General features: G+C 46.2%; 1 protein-coding gene and 1 long non-coding RNA gene across 2 annotated transcripts in view; one reads left to right on the top strand and one right to left on the bottom strand.

The window, feature by feature from the left end:
- The window catches only part of LOC310712747, a 410,683-nt gene that overhangs the window by 143,037 nt on the left and 251,775 nt on the right, over nucleotides 1-15,871 (top strand). The gene's annotated exons all lie outside the window — the stretch shown is intronic.
- Nucleotides 1,107-15,810, bottom strand: SIRT2 (sirtuin 2). Its single transcript, XM_083515941.1, has 16 exons — nucleotides 15,734-15,810; nucleotides 15,538-15,611; nucleotides 12,549-12,594; nucleotides 11,513-11,629; nucleotides 10,986-11,027; nucleotides 9,249-9,355; nucleotides 9,067-9,123; nucleotides 7,626-7,694; nucleotides 6,974-7,103; nucleotides 5,594-5,653; nucleotides 5,325-5,380; nucleotides 3,551-3,627; nucleotides 3,400-3,451; nucleotides 2,827-2,894; nucleotides 2,065-2,131; nucleotides 1,107-1,902 (listed from the first exon to the last, which is right to left on the bottom strand). Exons 1-16 carry the CDS (start codon nucleotides 15,747-15,749, stop codon nucleotides 1,759-1,761), a joined length of 1,182 nt encoding a protein of 393 aa, XP_083372067.1. The 5' UTR covers nucleotides 15,750-15,810; the 3' UTR covers nucleotides 1,107-1,758.

Below are 15,871 nucleotides of genomic sequence, written 5' to 3'. Positions count from 1 at the left end.
TATTCTGGGATATGGTGGGAACTACTCCAGCGGGAAGGTAAATGGTGTTTCGGTGTGCTGCTCTGGTTTGCCAGAAGCGGCTTAGTCCTGCTGGCCACATGACCCAGAAGCTGTATGCTGGCTCCCTCGGCCAGTAAAGCGAGATGAGAGCCGCAACCCCAGAGTTGGCCACGGCTGGAACTAATGGTCAGGGGTCCCTTTACCTTTACCTTACATCTCCACCCAGAAAGGATTTATGAAGCTGCGGCATAGCACAAGGCATCTGACAATGGAAGTAGCCTCTGGCTCATTCCGCACCTCATTGCGAGTCCTGCAAACCCTGCTCCCTGTCTTGCCTGGCCTATTTCCACCTGGCCTGGGAGGGCAGAGGCCCTGACTGACTCCAGCCACAAAGGCTGCTGCTTTTGCTGCTCACAATGCCTACAAACTGTCAGGGTGGAGCCTTGTTCAGGGGTTACTGCTGGGACCAAGGTTTTGTCTTCGAGATGCATCATTTTTGCCATTATCTGGATTATGTTCTCGAATTTTTATTGCTGGACCTTATTAAGAATTGCCACTGTAATACTACTGTATATTTACTAACACAAGATGTTTTCATTAGCTTATTGTTTGTGACTATCTAAATTTTGTTATGTCCCGTATCTAAGCAAATTATGTAAACCTTCTGGTGTGGTGAGTCGCCTGGAGTATGGTCTGCTATGGAAAGGTGGCGTACAAATAAACAGCGATAATGGGGTCTATGCCAATACGCACCTTTGTGCGTATCTGTGCCAAGGCTGTCCAGTAGGAAAAGGGAATTTTCTCCATAAGGAGTACTGGAAACTCAAGCATCTTTTGGAAATTATGGGCTGGCTTCTGGGGTCCTGTAAAGGGCTAGGCTGTTTTTTTTAACATCACCCAGACATTATCTTATTTTAATCCAATTTTAAATGGGCAATTTAATATTTGTTTTTTAATCTGCTGAGACCTACTCCGATTTTCTTTTGGAAAGGTTATATAATAAAAAGCAACCAAAGACACTTACAATCCAACAGCCCAACCAGAAAAGGCCCTGCGTGTGAGGAAGCGCTTGAAGGAGCAGAGTAAAGAGACACAATATCCTGTCCTTCGATCAAGGTGCTTGAATTTAATTGCCACTTATAATAGCTTAATGCAAAACAATCAAGGCAAAAGCTTAAAAGTACTCTTGCAAAATTGCAACCTTCCAAAGGTCAAGAGGGTTATCAGATAACCCCCTCGGGACAACCACTCTCCCCACCGGCCTTTCTTGGCCACGCTGGTGCCAAAGAAAGAATCTGTTCTCCAGGGAAAACAGCGAGAGGGCATAGTTAAGACCAAGGCTGGTTTTGTTCATCACTCCCTCCATCGGCCTTCAGACATAGCACAGGTTAGTTGGAAGTTAAGAAATGAAACAGAAGCATAAAGGAATGGAACTCAACCCCAAAGAAATATTAATATTGCTAATTCAAGAATCCACCTTCTCGCTCATGATTCCAGCAATTTAGGGCTTCAATCAAACACCCCCAAAGTCAGCAGAAAGACTTTGTGCGTTGCTACCTGGGCATCTCCTCACTTCCATTCCACAACCCAGCTTGGATTCCCCACTTCATTATCTCCCAAGAAGAATATTTCTGTTGATCCCGGGCTTACAGAAGTCAAGTCAGGCAAGTCAACAAGCCACAAGGATCACTCAGCCTGTGGCCACGTTGATTTTTAATTCCTCCACAGCAAACGTCCCTCCTGTCCTGTCAAACCTCTTCACTCTTTGCCGTCAGGAGGCTTTTCCTTCTTGGGGGATGGCTTTTCCTTCTGCTCCTTGGTTAGAGGGTGGGAGGCACTTGCCCCGCCTGACTTGGCATCTATGGCAGCGTGCTCCTTTTTCACCAGTTCCTCCAGCTCCGTCTGAAAGAAAAGAAATCAAGCTGGGAATCTCACTGAGAGACAAGGTAGAATGGAGCTGTATAAGGATGGCAAGTCTAAGTAGGATATGAGACAAAACCCAAATGCAACCTGTTTATGTATGATCTGGGCTGCACCCCAGCGGTCCCTTAACAGGATAGGTACCTTCCATCCCAGCAGCTCGGCCAAAGCCAGGCAGCCCTCGTCACAGTCTCCAAGCCAGGCAACATCCCTACAAGAGAAGATGGGAGGCCCCCACAAAAGAATTATGCTTTAGTGAACAACATAGAGTGCTCTCTAAACACTCAAAACAATTCACGTACATTCTTTTGGGGTTCCTTGCAAGGTCAGTGTTATCATCCCAAAATTACAGATGGAAGGGAAGAAGAAGAAGAAGAAGAAGAAGAAGAAGAAGAAGAAGAAGAAGAAGAAGAGGAGTTTGGATTTGATATCCCGCTTTATCACTACCCGAAGGAGTCTCAAAGCGGCTAACATTCTCCTTTCCCTTCCTGCCCCACAACAAACACTCCGTGAGGTGAGTGGAGCTGAGAGACTTCAAAGAAGTGTGACTAGCCCAAGGTCACCCAGCAGCTGCACGTGGAGGAGCGGAGACGCGAACCTGGTTCACCAGATTATGAGTCTACTGCTCTTAACCACTACACCACACTGGCTCTCACTGTGAAGGAGTCAAAGAGAGAGTGGTCACCATTTGTGCTTCTAGGCTACTGTACTCACTCACAAAGCGTTAACAGTGCAGATTCAAGAGAGGGTACAACCCAAACACCATGTCCTCTTGCCCAAGAGCCTCCACTTTACTAACTGCTCTGTTCTGAGCCCCACACCATTAAACACCCCGGGCCCCCACCATCCAGTGGTAGCATCACTGGCTCAGCTTCTGTTCCCAGCCCAGTCCCAAAGGTCACGTGCCTGTATGCCTTCTCTGAATCAAAGTCCATTCCACAGCCGTAGCCCATCAGGGACATGAAAGGATCACTCTGCAAAGAGACAGAAAGCATAAAAAGAGTCTCTCAATGGCTCCAAGATGGTACTTATCACTGGGAGGGAGAGGGAATGACTGTTTCATGGATTCTTCACTGTCCTTATCAGTATCATCACACTGATTAAGTCTTAAAGTTAATTGTCTTCATGGAAGGCTCCAATTCTGCCCCTATATATCACTTGCTCTGGAGACTAAGTTGTTGCTGATATCTTGGGCAAGTTTTTGTGCAACTGTACACAAGGTCCCCATTAGCACTCAACTATGAAAATAACCATTGCTGGAAACTGGATTTGCACAGAGAGTTGATGTCATTAAAAGCACAGCCTCTAAACCTTGCTTGCGTGTCCCACCATTCCTAATGAGAGCAGAGTAGATGTTGGTGTCAGGAAAATGTTCTCTCTGCTGCAATTATAGTAACAAAAGCAGTTACTTCCGGTACCTGAGAAGCTTTTCAACCCAGAATACCTAATCGCAGAGGGCCATAGTCTGTACTATCTTACCTCTCCAGTCTTCTCCTTGTTGATCAGGAGCCGCGGTGTGTTTGTTGGAACCCTTGAAAGGAGAAAGGAAAAAATGGCTATGGTAGTGTTGCTTTAACAAGCAATAGTCACCCCCTCAGCCACACTGCCTACATGGCAGAAGTTCACCTACCTGCTGACGAGAGAGGCAAAGGGCTGGACCTGCAGGGAGGTGCCCATGATAATAAGCAAGTCCACGTTACGGAAATCCTGCAAGCAGGAGGGAAGGAGAGGGGGGGCTGCTGTGAAGGATTGCGAGCACCACAGAAATACCGCCGCAAGCTCTCTAGCCGTGTTTCAGTACCTCCTCTCTCCTCTCCAAAACCACAAGGAGGCTATTTGCACCCTTTGGGTGCATTGCCCTGAACCCAGTTATCATCTACTTGCTGGGCTAGACAAGCCACATGATTCGAACATAGTTACATTCATTACAGTTCACGGGAGAATTCTGTGGTTCAAAGCCCATGAGGGTGTAAGCAATTGCAGCTCTTCAGCAGAGAAGAAAACCACAGACTCCTGGAATGCATGAGCATTAAATGCTGGCGTGCTGCACACAGAGTGATTTCTGGCCACAAACTGAAGTGTGCTGAGCTAACAAGCCCACAATGAACAATGTAAGAGTTGATTATACCCTATTTACAGGGCTGCTCTGAATGCATTAATTCCTCACGAGCATCTTTGGTGCAGGGTTTTCCTTAACCCCCTCGACAAAGACTTCTCTTTTGTACCTATTTATAGCCCAATCTGCTGTTTCCATTTTCCCTACCCCTTGATAAATGTTTTACTAATCCCAGCCATCTAGAATGATATACAGTGGTGCCCCGCAAGACGAACGCCTCGGAAGACGAAAAACTCGCTAGACGTAGGAGTTTTTCGTTTTCTTAGCCGCTTCGCAAGACACATTTCCCTATGGGCTTGCTTCGCAAAACGAAGCTTGCCCCGCAAGCTCCGGGGATAGCGGGGAAGCGCAGCGCGTCTTCCCCGCTGTCCCCGGACCTCTTTTGAAGCAAGGGGCAGCGGGGAGAAGATCGCTTCTCCCCGTTGCCAGCCCCTCTCTCCCCGGGCCCCTTTTGAACCAAGGGGCGGCAACGGGGAGAAGCGATTCTCCCCGCTGCCCCTTCCCTTGCTTTAAAACAGGTCCGCGCCTTCCCCTCTGTCCCCAGAGATTGCGGGGCAGGCAACGGGGAGAAGCAATCTTCTCTCTGTCCCCACAGGTCCGGGGACAGAGGGGAAGGCACGCGGCGCTTCCCCTCTGTCCCTGGACGGTCTCCATAGGAACACATTGATTGATTTTCAATGCATTCCTATGGGAAACCGTGCTTCGCAAGACGAAAAACTCGCAAGAAGAAAAAACTTGCGGAACAAATTAATTTCGTCTTGCGAGGCACCACTGTAGTAGGCCTGTCATAGGATTACACAGCCTACAGATTTGGCTCTGTGACAGCATCACTGAGATCCAGCTGAGAGCAAGGACAATGCTTCCTGGGGTAGTCACTAAGGGGACTCCAACCACTGAGATCACTGACTCTCCTCTCACTCCAAAGTGACTGAGCAGGTGACTGTGCAGCTCTCTGCTGCAGGCCTCCCCCATGCGAATTATGGAGGGGCGCAGTTCTGAAGCTGCTCTGCACATTCACTGTGCTCCCATTTCTGGTCAACACATCTTTTTAAAAATCCATGTTCCCTCTTTACATAAACCCTGGGAGGCTTACAATATAGTAAACTGACATAACCCAATCAAAATACATTTAAAAAGCCACAAAATTTACCACTGATTCGATATCTAGTGCATTTGTGCAAATTTCAGCAGTTAACTTAAGGATCCAGAGGTCATGGGGCTTTGCAGACCTGTGAATATGGGGCTACAAGAATCCTGACTCTGAGGGAAAAGCAACCACGACACTTACTGACTGCATCAGAGAGAAGAAACGAGAGGGCAGATTCTCCCCAAAGAACACGATATCTGAGTAGAGAAGGGGGGAAAGTCAGCACTGCATGAGTGGAGAGATTCTGTGAGAGAATAGACTGCAGCTCCTTGATAATCTCGGCTTTCATTAGAAACAAAAAACAGCTGCAGCAAATTTCTAACGCCTCTGCCCTTGTGTTTGAATCAAATCTACAACAAAGGATTTTGAGATGGGTTGGGGGGAGGTGACATTTCAGAAGATAAGCTCACCTGGCTTCACAACACTTTGACATTTCTCACACTTTGGAATGAGAGATGAGAAGATCTTTTCTGAAAGGAAACAGACAAGAGGTCTGGAATGCTAGAAAATGTAACTGAACGCAGCCCACGGGCAGTAAGCCCATTTTCTGACGCACCCACACTTGCCTCCATACTGGGCAAACAAGCAGCTACTCTTTTATGCCTTGGGTGACTGAATTGGCACGCTGAAATCACAGGCAGCAGTGCCTCCTTCAGCAGCAGCATTCACACGGTATGGAAACCACGGTTATCTCACCACCAAGAAGTGGCAACCTATCACACATTGCTTCCTCTCTACCAAAAGGTATCAAAGCCCCGTCCAAGAGATTCCGCAGGATTTCATAGAATCATAGAATAGAATCATAGAATCATAGAGTTGGAAGAGACCACAAGGGCCATCGAGTCCAACCCCCTGCCAAGCAGGAAACACCATCAGAGCACTCCTGACATATGGTTGTCAAGCCTCTGCTTAAAGACCTCCAAAAGAGGAGACTCCACCACACTCCTTGGCAGCAAATTCCACTGTCGAACAGCTCTTACTGTCAGGAAGTTCTTCCTAATGTTTAGGTGGAATCTTCTTTCTTGTAGTTTGGATCCATTGATCCGTGTCTGCTTCTCTGGAGCAGCAGAAAACAACCTTTCTCCCTCCTCTATGTGACATCCTTTTATATATTTGAACATGGCTATCATATCACCCCTTAACCTCCTCTTCTCCAGGCTTAAACATGCCCAGCTCCCTTAGCCGTTCCTCATAAGGCATCGTTTCCAGGCCTTTGACCATTTTGGTTGCCCTCCTCTGGACACGTTCCAGTTTGTCAGTGTCCTTCTTGAACTGTGGTGCCCAGAACTGGACACAGTACTCCAGGTGAGGTCTGACCAGAGCAGAATACAGTGGCACTATTACTTCCCTTGATCTAGATGCTATACTCCTATTGATGCAGCCCAGAATTGCATTGGCTTTTTTAGCTGCCGCGTCACACTGTTGGCTCATGTCAAGTTTGTGGTCAACCAAGACTCCTAGATCCTTTTCACATGTACTGCTCTCAAGCCAGGTGTCACCCATCTTGTATTTGTGCCTCTCATTTTTTTTGCCCAAGTGCAATACTTTACATTTCTCCCTGTTAAAATTCATCTTGTTTGTTTTGGCCCAGTTCTCTAATCTGTCAAGGTCGTTTTGAAGTGTGATCCTGTCCTCTGGGGTGTTAGCCACCCCTCCCAGTTTGAAAACTTCCCCAAAGGAAGTTTTATTTCTATTGTATACCCCTTCAGTCCTCCCTCTAGGATCCCATGATTGCCCTCCCCCCCACCCCCTGCAACACACACACACACACACACACTATGGAGCATCACCTTTCATCCACTCCAGGGTGTATGCCTTTTTGCAGCCAGAATGGATGCAGTGGGAAGTGAAGAAGGTGCCGTGAGCTTCCACGAGGTCATTCTGATCCAGGCCAGCCACCCGCTCCAAGGTGTCTATGTTCTGAGAAGGACAGAGAAAGTGTCCAGGACAAGTGAGCGGGAGAAATTCTCTAAGCTCAAATGGCTGCCCACATAAGAGCTAAAGCTGACTAGGGGCAGCAAGCAACAAGGAGCACAATTCTAAGAGATGCTTCTGATGTGTCAAAGGCTCCTGCTCTGTAATAGGGCAAAGAACTGCAATGCCCATGGGAACAGAGGTCAAACTACTGACTGAGACAAGTGGTTCTGGCATTGGGACTGCATATCCTTCCTCCTTTACTATTTGTATGCCATGCAATGAAGAAAGAACCAGGAATGGCTAAAGGGCTGGTGGTTGGCTCTGCTTCCACTGAGTTCTGGGATACTAACCTCCAATCTTCCCTCTTACCCATCTAGAGTGACTTCTGGAAGCAGGGTTGGCCTGCAGAGCAATACCACCAGGCTCACCAGATGTTTCCAACATTTTAAAATAAAAAAGCCTAAGTCCTCTAGGCTGAGTCACTTGCCCTCTTTTGTGATCCACAAGAAGGTTGGTTTTACCCACCTGTGTGTAGCAGCGCAACAGCATCCCTTTCTCCTTCAGGAGGCGCATGAAGTAGTGGCAGACCGTGGGCTGAAAAAGAGCAGAGCCCCAGGCTAAGCCACTATTCTTGGAAACAGATGTGGTAGGCGGTGGTTTACTGGAACTCAAGGAACAGGGCTGGCAACAGGGCATGCATCGCTGGGCACTCCTGCAAGGGCCAAACTGCTACTCTCTGGAGCTTCCCGATCCTGCTGCTCCTGCTCTTTCCTGTTGCTGCCTATTTGCATGCAATTAGCATTTTATTATTTTATTAGCCTCAACCAGAACCAGGGCCTTTTCAACACTGGCCCCGGCCTGGTGGAACGCTCTGTCTTATGAGACCAGGGCCCTGCAGGATCTGATTTCTTTCTGCAGGGCCTGTAAGACAGAGTTGTTCCACCTGGCCTTTGGCTTGGAATCAACTTGATCCCCTCACCCTTTTTCCTTTCTCCTTCTGTGATGGAACTCCTATTTGGGGACTTCCCTGGCTTTTTTCTGGCCCACGTAGGACCAGTCTGGATAGTTGGCCTTGGTGAAGATTTGACGTTTTCATCCCCAAAAAGTTTTTTATTTGAGTTTCTACTGAAATGAGGCTGCATTTTAATGTTGTATTTTAATCTTGTTTTTAAGTTGCATTTTAATCAATTGTTTTATACCTGGTGTTAGTCGCCCTGAGCCCGGTCTTGGCTGGGGAGGGTGGGGTATAAATAAAATTTATTTATTATTAGAGAAAGCAAATGGGGCAACATTTTTCACTTCCCCTGTGCTATCCCTATGAGGCCCAGAGGTTATGGACAATCAGGCAGCAGTGCCTTATAGAGGTAGGGATACGGGGGCTTAGAGAGAGGGGTCCTCCACTCCCCAAACCAAGAGCTAGTACTGCAAAGCAGGGAACGAGGATTAATCAGAGTGGTAACAGGAACCCAGAATTCCAGGCCTCTTCCCACCAACAGGAGCCCTCTTCCGGATTCAAGATCCACATCTCCTCAACTCATTTGAACTGGGAAGAAAACCCTGGAGAAATCCAGCTCCCATCTTGCTCCACAAACCAGAGCTGCAAACAGGTATACATGGCTTTGACACAAAGCTGCCTCCTACATATGCTGTGCTGAAAATGAGGAGACATATAGCTTTCCCTTCTTTAAATCCATGGCACCAAGTCCAAAAGAAGTGAACGCTTCCTTCAACAATTAAGGGAACTACTGAAAAAAATCAAAATGTCTCAAACATCCCAAGAGACTTTAAAACATCAAGAAAGTCCACAAACAAGTTAGAAGTTACAGTCCTGGCTGAAATCTGGGGACAGAACCTGGGAGCCCTGACCTCCCTAACCCCAAACCTTCCCAAAACATATGATATCCAATCCCCTCTCCCTGAGCCATGTTTTAACTCTAAATTAGGGACAATGCAAAAGAAAGCTTACCTTGAATTGCCCCGGGTACAGTTCTCGGGCCAAGGCAAAGAATGGCTCCGGGTGTTGCTAAATCAAGGCAGAGAAATACAATCAGTCGCACAAAGAGAAAACAATGGTGTTTTCAGCTGATGCCAGCTTTCATGGTGTTTTCAGCTGATGCCAGCTTGCGGGCAGATGACTAAGTGTGGTACCTTGAAATAGCTGATCTCAAAGATGGCTTCAGGGTACGGCAGGTTGTACTGCTGCAAGTTGGCGTAGAGCCCCGTGCCTGGTGAGCGGAAATCAGGTATCCCTGCAGCTGAGAGGCACAATGTCACTTCGTTAAGAAATTCAGTAGTTGGAAAATCCTACCAGAGACTTGCCCTACCCCCCGGACGCTGGTTAAGATTCATCCAATGTGCGGAAATGACTGGCAGAATCCGAGACCAGGGAAGAGAGACGGCGGAAGAAGATTGGAAGAAATTTAAGGACTATCTTAAGAAATACTGTAAAATTTATGAATGTTAGAATGACGTTGGTTCTAAAAAGTGCGGTTTACAGCTGTAAGGGTTAAGTTAAAGAAAAAGAAGGGTTATAAATTAGACAAAATTAAGAATAAGGATTTGTTGAATTAAATTTTGAAATTGGAATGTAGAAAGGGGAGGTACGGGGAAGTCGGTGAACTAAGGTATAAGAAAATATGGTTTTCAAGTTATACTTGTTTATTTTGTTTGTCTTTGTTTGTGCTATATGTTTATAAAAAATTGTGAAACTTTAATAAATATTTATAAAAATAAAAAAAAATAAGATTCATCTGATGTGCGCATGTATTGACACCAGCATTATTTAAGCTGGGAAGTGTGTTTGGTGCTTTATTGGTTTCAACCCCAGTACAACAGAAGAACGGAAGAAGAAACTATGGATAGTTCAGTTGTTAGAGCATGAGACTCTTAATTTTGGGGCTGTGAGTTTGAGCCTCAAATTGGGCAGAAGATTTTTTGCACTGCAGGGGGCTGGCCCTCAGGGTCCCTTCCAACCCTTTGATTCTATGATTCAAACAGAGAACACAAAAAGAGCCCTGCTGGATCAGTCCAGCTTAAACTTAGAGTATGACCTAAGCCAGTTATTTTGAAAAAATCACCATGAAGAACACTTTCTACATTGACTTGTCTGTCAAGAAAATTCCTTGTGATACAGAGGGTTCTGACAGGTTTCAATGTGTGCACATCTCACAGGGGACAATCAACAGACCTGTTGGGTTTCAGCATATACACCTGATTCTTCCCTGGTAGGTGCACATTGGCAGTGAAGATCAGGAAACTGCCTGGAAGGCTTTTTAAGCAGGCAGCTTAAAAAGAGGCCAGACTGGTCACAAACAATATTTCAGGCAAGGGATATCTGTATCAAGTGCTGATCCAATTTAATAGACTTGGTTATCAATACTGGGTAATGATTCCTTGACATCAGACAAATATCTTTGGCCACCCTAAATGCTACAGAGTTTTAAAACATACACATGCTAGGTGTGCAGCCTTTAGCTACTTTATCCTGGGAGGAGTCATGGCTCAGTGGCAGAACGCATGATATGCATGCAGAATCTTTCAGGTCCAATCACATCTCTTAGTTTATAAAACAAATCTCTGGTGGCAGGACAGGAAAAGACCTTGGATAGCTGGTACTAGGCTGCAAGTGAACCAACAGACTCAGCAGAAGGCAACTCATTCTACGCTGACCCTCATCTCTGGAAAGACAGATGAACATTTCTATTTAAGAAGGGTCAGCGCCCCTCTATAGGTGGGATTATATATCACTGTTGTGACTAGAGAGGCCTCTGACACATACACACATTACATGCTGGCCAGAAACGCAGCCTGCTCTATTCCTTCCTTTTGACACAACCAAAAATAATAAAAGAAGCGCATGCTCAAAAAAGCCCTTGTGAAACTCACCAGTTGAGATTCCTGCTCCCACCATACATACTACCTTCTTGCCTACAGCAAAAAAAGAAGGAAGCGCTTTTTAAATCTCCATTGTTTAGATGATAACAGTCTCACACCTATCCCCAGCCCTGTAGCAACACTGTGGGCTCCTACTTTTGGTCTTTATTTGTTTCAGCTGGTTTACACCAGTTGTGGATGCTTTAGATGAGATTCCTGCATTGCAGGGGGTTGGATTAAATGACCCTTCAGGTCTTTTCCAACTGTACAATTCTATGATTTTATCTGTAATCTACCTTGAGTCAGGGAAAGGATGGGGTATAAAGAAATATATAAAAATTATTAGTATCTCTAGGAATAAAAAAAGGCTGAGCTTTGGCTCAGATGAATTTTCTAAAAGTAAGAGGTCTGTTTCAGCTTTATCTTAGCACTGCTTCATCTCAGTGTTTTTTTGGTGGCTTGGCAAAGGGCGTTAAACCAAGAGGCTGCCAGAATTCCACCCAGGTCCAAGCCCACTTGAAAACGGAGTGTTGGCTTACATCTTTCAGACAGCATGAACCTGCTCACACCATCCAGCGTCAGCTCATCCAGCACCTTCTCAGGCTTCTCACTGCCTAAGCCCAGTGTTCGGGACAAGAGGTTTCGTAGAAAATCCACTGGCAAGAGAGAGAGAGACACAATGAATCTCAAATGTCCAGAACCTCTAGACTATATTATGAGATCTTGCCTGCAGAAAAGTTTGTGTTGCTCAAAAGTCTGCTATTATGCACTGCTAATGATCTCCAGTCAAAACTAAACCTTTCATTACAACGGAAAGAGATACCGGTAGTAGGAATCTGAGGGGCAAGGGGAAAGACCTGTGTTAGAAACTGGTTCTTCCCAATAACAGCTTCATTTTTCAACACAAAAGATCAATAATGGGTGTGAGACTGCAGCTTCTCCACCCAGAGACTGACAAAAACATTTTGGCAACAGAGACAAAATTTTAAAAGTAGTAAAAATAGTAAACAAAATTGACCAATTTGCTGCCCAAGGTTGCCCAATGATTGCTTAATCATAGGGTCAGCTCCACACCTTTCTGAAAAAAGCTTTAAATACAGAAGGGTTTTTAGGAACTTGAAAGGGTCTCCTTGGTAGCTGATTTAACTAATGAGTTATCAGATATGGGAAGGAACGTGCACTGCTAACCTGATGGCTGAAATTCCAAGTGCCTAAAAATACATTGCTTCCAGTCTGCAACTATAGTCAAAAGAATGAACCACAGGCTGCTCTGAAGGAAAAACTCATGTACTTAAGTGAAAATAGATATTACAGCACAACCCTAGCCAGGTCTACTCAGATGTAAGTGCTGCTGAAGTCAATGAGGCTTACTCCCAGATAAGTAGGGTTAGACTAGCATCCTTAGCCAGAAAGTTACACAAGTCAAGGTGACATAATGACAGTACATTTTCAGATTTATGCAGGTATCTGTGGCCTTTATTTTGTATACGTTGTGGTCAACTGCATCACTGATGTAAACTTCCACCCGCACAGGCCCAAACCCATACATAGGAGCCCCTCAAATGGGACACCTACTTTCAGTTTCACCAGAAGCTCCGGCTTCGTTGTCAGAATCTGAATCCTGTACAAAATAAATAGGAAGGAAAGGTGAATGAAGTTGGAAAAGGTTGTTTCTAAGCTACTGTGAAGTTTGTTTTACTGTTTAACCTTAATCTACCATTGAATAACTGAACCTCACTACTTATTGCTCCTCCATGGCAATTAACAGTTCACTTACTCACTTCTTTCTGACATATGAAATCTCTTCACCATGGATCTACACAGAGAACACAGTGGCCACAGCCACCTAACAGTAATTAAAATTCCAAAAGGTGAAATTATGAGGACTTATCCACACCTGCCTTTCCTCCAGTCTTTCCAGGCATGATCCTCTCTGTGCTTTAAATCTCTGAGTCCAAGTGCTTTCGTTTTTCTTTTTCGCTCTGGAGCGTTCCCCGTGAATACCCACTCTTTAAAGCTGAATCAGAACAAACAGTGACCTGCTGGAAACCCCAACTGACGTTTGCTCCGACCGAGCGCTGAAGAGAGGGCTTGGAACGGTCTCCCTTGGGGAGGATGTGGATTCTCCTACCTTGGAGGTTTTTAGGCAGAGGTTGGGTGGCCATCTGCCATGGATGCTTTAGCTGAGATTCCTGCATTGCAGGGGATTGGACTAGAGAACCTTTGATGATACCTTCCAATTCTTAGGATCCTCTGAGTCCTTCCTCTACAATGTCATATATTAAATTTACAAACCAGTTGTTCCTTCTTGGGATCTCTAACAGTCGAGGCATAACCCATCTGCGCTACATAATTCTTAAAATGTGAATCAAATAATGCAGGAAGTGTTGTGCTGGATCAAACCAAGTTCTTTCTTAGGGAAGTTTGTTTAGGGAAGTTTTTAATGTTCAATGTTTTATCGTGTTTTTAGTATTCTGTTGGGAGCGGCCCAGAGTGGCCGGTCCCATCAACCAGCAGGTGCACACCAGCTCACCATTGGCCCAGCTGTGGGAAAAGGCCTCCCTTGCACGACCCTAGACGACCCTTCCTTTTTTTTTAAAAAAAAAGTGTTTATTAATTTTCCAATAAGAACATCCAATTAACATATCAAATCAAATCCAATAAAAAAAGTCCAATTGTCTTCCAAATAGTAATCTTAATTTTTTTTTTTACTTCCTACGGTCTGAATTCCAAAGTGTTTTCCACATCATAGTCCTATGTCTTATGTTTTCATAATTCCAAATCATGATTTTATCCTCCATGTTAGTCTCTGGCTCTGTGACCCTCAATCATGTCAGAAGATGACCCTTCCAACTCTACGATTCTACTGTATGAGTAATAATAATAATAATAATAATTTTATTATTTATACCCCCCACACCCATCTGGCTGGGTTTCCCTAGCCAGTCTGGGCCATAGTGAAGGAGGTGAGGACAGGTGCCCCACCTAGGCCTGAAGTCACCTAGGCCTCAAAACTATCCAAAATTCCTTTTCTGTCTTCTAAAAATCCACAGCTAAAGTTTTCCTCTGCTTTCTCACAAGATGCTGTGGCAAAGGCAAATTGTTACTTTTATCAGCACAAGAAGGCTTCAGAAAGCTAATGAATAGGCTCTGTTCAAAGCAAGCCTGAGAACTGACTTTTATCTCATTCAGTTGCAACATCTTGGACATGTTGAACCGCAAGGCTTCTCACCCCCCTTCCCTGGGAAGGGTGCCAAGAGTCCACAAGAGTCCCAAGACAGGAGCTTTCTGTTCATGCTCAGGAGAACTCATGAGGCAGGACTCTAGAGGAGGAGGAGAAAGGGGAGGGAACTGGAAGGGGAATCTATACTCTGTGCAAATGGCTGTGAACTCGTGCTTGTTTTGTGAATCTATCACACTTGCTCCTTCTACCAGTTCATGGATGGTAGAATCATAGAATCATAGAATCAGAGTTGGAATAGACCACAAGGGCCATCGAGTCCAACCCCCTGCCAAGCAGGAAACACCATCAGAGCACTCCTGACATATGGTTGTCAAGCCTCTGCTTAAAGACCTCCAGAGAAGGAGACTCCACCACACTCCTTGGCAGCAAATTCCACTGTCAAACAGCTCTTACTGTCAGGAAGTTCTTCCTCATGTTTAGGTGGAATCTTCTTTCTTGTAGTTTGGATCCATTGCTCCGTGTCTGCTTCTCTGGAGCAGCAGAAAACAACCTTTCTCCCTCCTCTATGTGACATCCTTTTATATATTTGAACATGGCTATCATATCACCCCTTAACCTCCTCTTCTCCAGGCTAAACATGCCCAGCTCCCTTAGCCGTTCCTCATAAGGCATCGTTTCTAGGCCTTGGACCATTTTGGTTGCCCTCCTCTGGACACGTTCCAGTTTGTCAGTGTCCTTCTTGAACTGTGGTGCCCAGAACTGGACACAGTACTCCAGGTGAGGTCTGACCAGAGCAGAATACAGTGGCACTATTACTTCCCTTGATCTAGATGCTATACTCCTATTGATGCAGCCCAGAATTGCACTGGCTTTTTTAGCTGCCGCGTCACACTGTTGGCTCATGTCAAGTAGAAATAAAGCTTTTTCTCTATTCCTTGAGTGTCTGTTGACTCCCATTTCCCTTTCCCGGGTGCAATACTTTTTCCCACCCGAGGGCAAAGCCTGATAAGGATACATCTTATTCCGAATAGGATTCCTCGCAAGAAAAGGGGAAAGTTGACAGTTATGCTCTGGGCGTAGCCAAACGTCAAACATTTAAAAGCTTCCTAATATGGGGCTGCCTTCGACTGCCTGCTGAGAGATGCGTGGTACTTTTGATCATCTCGAAAGCGCAGAAAAAGAAGGGCCAAAAACAGACTTGGGTCAAGGCAAGAGGAAGGGAGGGGAGGGGCAGAGGCTTTGTCTGTTAAACCTCTGCCTGGCAGGCCCGGGGGGAGGCGTCAGACCAGACCTTTCCCCCCCCCAAACACCCCCATGGGCGATACGAGAAGGGGACCCCCACCTCCCACCCAATTCCCTTTTCCTTTGCCAGCTTCTCACCGACGAGGCAGGGCCCTTCTCGGCCTCGGCCTCTCCCTCGTCCTCCCCGGCGGCAGCGGAGGCGGCTCCGGGCTCTGTGACAGGAAAAGACACAACAAAGGGGGAGTGTGAGGAGGAGGAAGAGGCGGCGGCGGTTACTTCAGCGGTGCGGGGCTCCGTCTCCCACACCCCAACAAACCCCCTCACAACAGGCTACCTTCCCGGCTGTCCATGGAGCCGCTGTCGGGTCCCCTGACAGGAGAACTTCAACCCCCAGGAGGCACCGCGGCGCGGCAGCCAATCGCCAGCCAGGCTCCCAGCATGCACCGGGAAAGGGTGGTTGGTGTTGTTTTCA

This window comes from Podarcis liolepis (genome assembly GCF_965112155.1).
Source record: "Podarcis liolepis genome assembly, chromosome: 7".
Lineage (NCBI taxonomy): Eukaryota > Metazoa > Chordata > Lepidosauria > Squamata > Lacertidae > Podarcis > Podarcis liolepis.
The sequence above is the reverse complement of the archived record's forward strand: the minus strand, read 5'-3'. Positions and strand labels throughout refer to the sequence as shown.